The 3,802-nt window shown below is 34.7% G+C and overlaps 1 protein-coding gene across 1 annotated transcript in view; it reads right to left on the minus strand.

Moving 5' to 3' along the window:
* LOC102831480 (butyrophilin subfamily 1 member A1-like) overlaps positions 1-3,802 on the minus strand; it is a 16,694-nt gene that overhangs the window by 8,696 nt on the left and 4,196 nt on the right. Inside the window, exon 2 of the mRNA XM_006877827.1 lies at positions 2,595-2,615. Within this exon, the coding sequence (XP_006877889.1) occupies positions 2,595-2,615 (21 nt within the window). The remainder of the gene's footprint in view (positions 1-2,594; positions 2,616-3,802) is intronic.

A 3,802-nucleotide genomic window follows, 5' to 3' on the forward strand; every position in this document is an offset into this window, starting at 1 on the left:
TAATCAAGAAAATTCTTCCATGCTTAGAATAAAGACTTTTACAGTATCAGCCTACTGGTATTCCTAACTAGAGTCCTGGTGTGGCACTGTAGGATAAACACTGGACTGCTAACCACAGTTCAGTACTTCAAACCTACCAGCCACTCCTTGGAAGCCCTATGCATAGTTGTTAAGAGTCAGAACTGACTCGTGGGCATCTGACAACAGCAATATTGACAAATGATGCCTCTTGTGTTTATTCCTTTCTTTTTCTAAATAAAACTTTTTATTTCAAATTGCATTTTAGTTGCTCTTAGTATGTTGTTGTTATTGTTGCTAAGTTTTGGTGAGTTGGTTCAGACTCATAGTAACCCTGTATAAGGTTTCTGAGAAGCAGGTAGTGGGTTTGCAGTCCAATGCTGTGGTTTGTAGTCCAGTGCTTATCCTACAGAGACACACCAGGACTCCTAACTTTGTATAGCATGGAATACATAGATTACAAGCTCCAGAAGACTTATATCCAGACATAAAAAAGAAAACTGGGCATCACTGAGAGATCCTGCCTTCAGTCACATGCAGTGACTGGATGAAGTGATTGTCTGATTTAAGGAAGAGTTGAGTGAATTCAATACATGAGAAGCATAATCTTTGGTGACCAGAAAGGCAACATGTTATTGAAATGTCTAGATAATAGCAATGATAATTTTTGCTTATCTTCTTGGCATACAGGTAAATTCTATTTTTCAACTCCAATTGCACTAGATCGAAGCATATGACTGAGAACTGGCCAGTATAATTAGAAAGGATGCATGCCTTCTACATCTCTGCCATGTAGGTATTTTCAATAACCTCATATGCACCAACAAATATTCTTCTTTGTTGATCTTCATATTTTACTTCTCCTCAAATTTTGACAGTAATGAAAGGACATATAGAAGCTGGAGAGGCTACACAATAAATGGAGTCCAACTGTAGTGACCACATTGGAGTCAGTTTCTAAGAAAATCTTCTTAACTAGGAATATTCACCCATGCACAGGGAATAGACCTCTACCTTGCTAAATTAAGTCACTAAAATTTGGCATTTGTTTGAGAATGTCTACAATTTATAATTCAAGTAAGAATGGTCTTGTACTTATGAAAAAGGAAAAGATATATTCATAAGCATAAAAGAAAAATTCTCACTCTATCTTGATTTCTTTTTACCTGCTTTAATTTATTTATAAGTTCATTGTAAGGCACAGGTGAGAAAAAATTGAAAAGTAATTTAAAATTTATAGTTCTTACTAAGAGTTCTAAAGATTGATGATTAGGTAGTAGTATATATATTTCTCTCACATGCAGTTCTTAACATTATGTTTTACAGAATTTAAGAGAACTTTTAATCAAAGAGTATTATTATGGTCAGAACAATGTCACTTACCAGGGTACAATAATGACATCTGCCAGTCTGCAAATAGAAAAAAAGAAGATGAAACATCCTTAACCTTTCCTGGAGTCTTCCTATCTTTCCCTCTCTTCTCATTACTGGTATTCTGTCACTACATTGTTGTTTATTTATTTCTGTGTCCATTTCCCCCCTTTAAAATATGTGGTCATTCTTTTTTTGAACTTAACGATGATAGTGTCTGGCTGTGTGTGTAGAAAAACAAAAGTCAAGAGAAAAAAACAAGTCAAAATCAAAACAAGGAAGTAAATTAAGAAAAACAAGAATGTAATAATATATGAAGGATGGATAGGTTGAGAAATTATTGTAGAAAGAATAAGTGATGCATAATGGAAAAAAGAAGGAGAAAGGTAGAAGGTAGAAAGGAAGACAGGCAAGCAGACAGGAAGGCAGGCAGGAAGGAAAGAAAAGATGAAGGAAAAAAGGAAGCAAGAAAAAAACAGTGTTAAAAATTTTAAATTGATGAAAAATAAGACAGTTACACAGAAGATAGTAGGAAAGAAAAGAAGGATAAATGAAAGAAAACTAAGGAAAGACATTAAAACAAAAAGGTTTTTTCCCCCTCTTAATCATATCCATCAAAGAATATTCTATTTGGGGACAAACAGTTGTGCACTATCTTTTAGAGACTCTCTCCCACTTACACTCCTACACAGTAAGGAGAGGCAGTAACATCATGCTATGTCTGACTCTTTCTCAAATGGGGCATAGAGCAGGTTTTTTTCTCTTGCTATTTGTTGAATTTGATCTTGTCAAAGAACTTCTAAGACACTTACTATTCTGGAATTGCTTCTCCCGTTCATCTGAAAGGAGATACACACATAAGACTGGAGCTCCAAAGAGATAAAGATAGAGAAGAAAGATATGCATTCTTCTTAGGAGTTTATGTAATTACTGACATCACAATATGGAAGTCATTGCTCCCTTATGAAATTTGGATAAAATGGAGTTCAATCATATGATCCCTAAACACATTGGATTTTCAGCATATAATCAATGTAAGCAGGAAGTTGATTCTTTACATAATGACTACAATATATAAAAACCCTAGAGAAATGCAAAGGAGATCCAGAACAAGGAATAAAATGGAAAGGATGTCAAGAAGCAAGTGAGGATTGTGAAAGGATGAGAAAACCTTACAAATATTTGAACTGTGAAAATAAAATTACCAATATCAGCTTGTAGTTTATCTGGAAAAAAAAAGAATTAAGAAAACTATTTTAATTAAGAGGGACAAAAAAATGCAAAACTCATTGGATATGATCCCACACAATGACAAGAAAGATCATTAAAATAAGAATAATAAAATCTAAAGTCAATTTTCTCTTCCAGAGTACATGCTAAAAAACAAACAAGGAAATATAAAATATATATCATCATTTAAGTGGACAAATAATTTCACAGTTAATATCCAAGTTTCACAGAGAACTACTACTTTTTAGTTTTAGAATACTAGTATGCACAGATATTGTCACCAAAAAGGTGGCCATGCTATACATCATCTGTGCAAGAGACCCTATGATTTATTCAATGTTTCCCATGAGCTAGATGTATGCTAAGAGCTTCATTTAATAAGTCATCTGAATGTTACCAAAATAACTGTGAAGTAGTGTTTCTCAGCTTACAGAAGTGCGATGTGAGGATCACAAGGCTCAATAACATGATGGATTTAAAGCCATGTCTTTTGAACTGCAAAATTGCTAGGCCATGATGACTCCACTCCTGGTGCAGCCAGTATGGGCTTTAGTCACAAGGCAGAGAATATTGGTATCATTTTCAAGGAGACATCAAATATAAAATGAACAAAGAGAATTGTAGATTTTTATACTTGCATGAATACCAAGGATGTAATTATAGGAGTCTTGGTATGGTGCTATGAGATAAAGGATTGGTCAGTTTGAACTTAAAGGTCAGTGGTCCAAACTCACGAGTTGCTCCCTGGGAATCCTTTACAGGGTCGTTATGAGTCAGAACTGATTCAACTGCACTTAATAACATTGTGTTGCTTGTAGCACTGTAGGATTACAGAAGCTTGGTAGTTCAAGCCCACCAACTATTCTGTGAGAAATAGATGTGTCTTTCTGTTCCAGTAAAGATTTCTTGTCTCAGAAACGCTATGTTGTTGTTGTTTGTTGCGGACCATGTAAGACTGGTCAGAGGTTCGAGGCCCTATAGGCCCGAGTGTAACAAATCTAGCCACTTGGCAGTCAATAGCAAATTGTTTTTCATCTTAATATTCAGTTACATATATTAATTTAATACACGGAGCTCTTGATAATCCACAGATAAATGTGATATTTTCCTAAAGCCGAGACTAAGGGTTGCAAGGTTAAGCCTTTCTCCAAAGGATTAACTAAAAATATCTTAGCTACTTCTC

Source organism: Chrysochloris asiatica, unplaced genomic scaffold, assembly GCF_000296735.1.
Source record: "Chrysochloris asiatica unplaced genomic scaffold, ChrAsi1.0 scaffold00626, whole genome shotgun sequence".
Classification (NCBI taxonomy): domain Eukaryota; kingdom Metazoa; phylum Chordata; class Mammalia; order Afrosoricida; family Chrysochloridae; genus Chrysochloris; species Chrysochloris asiatica.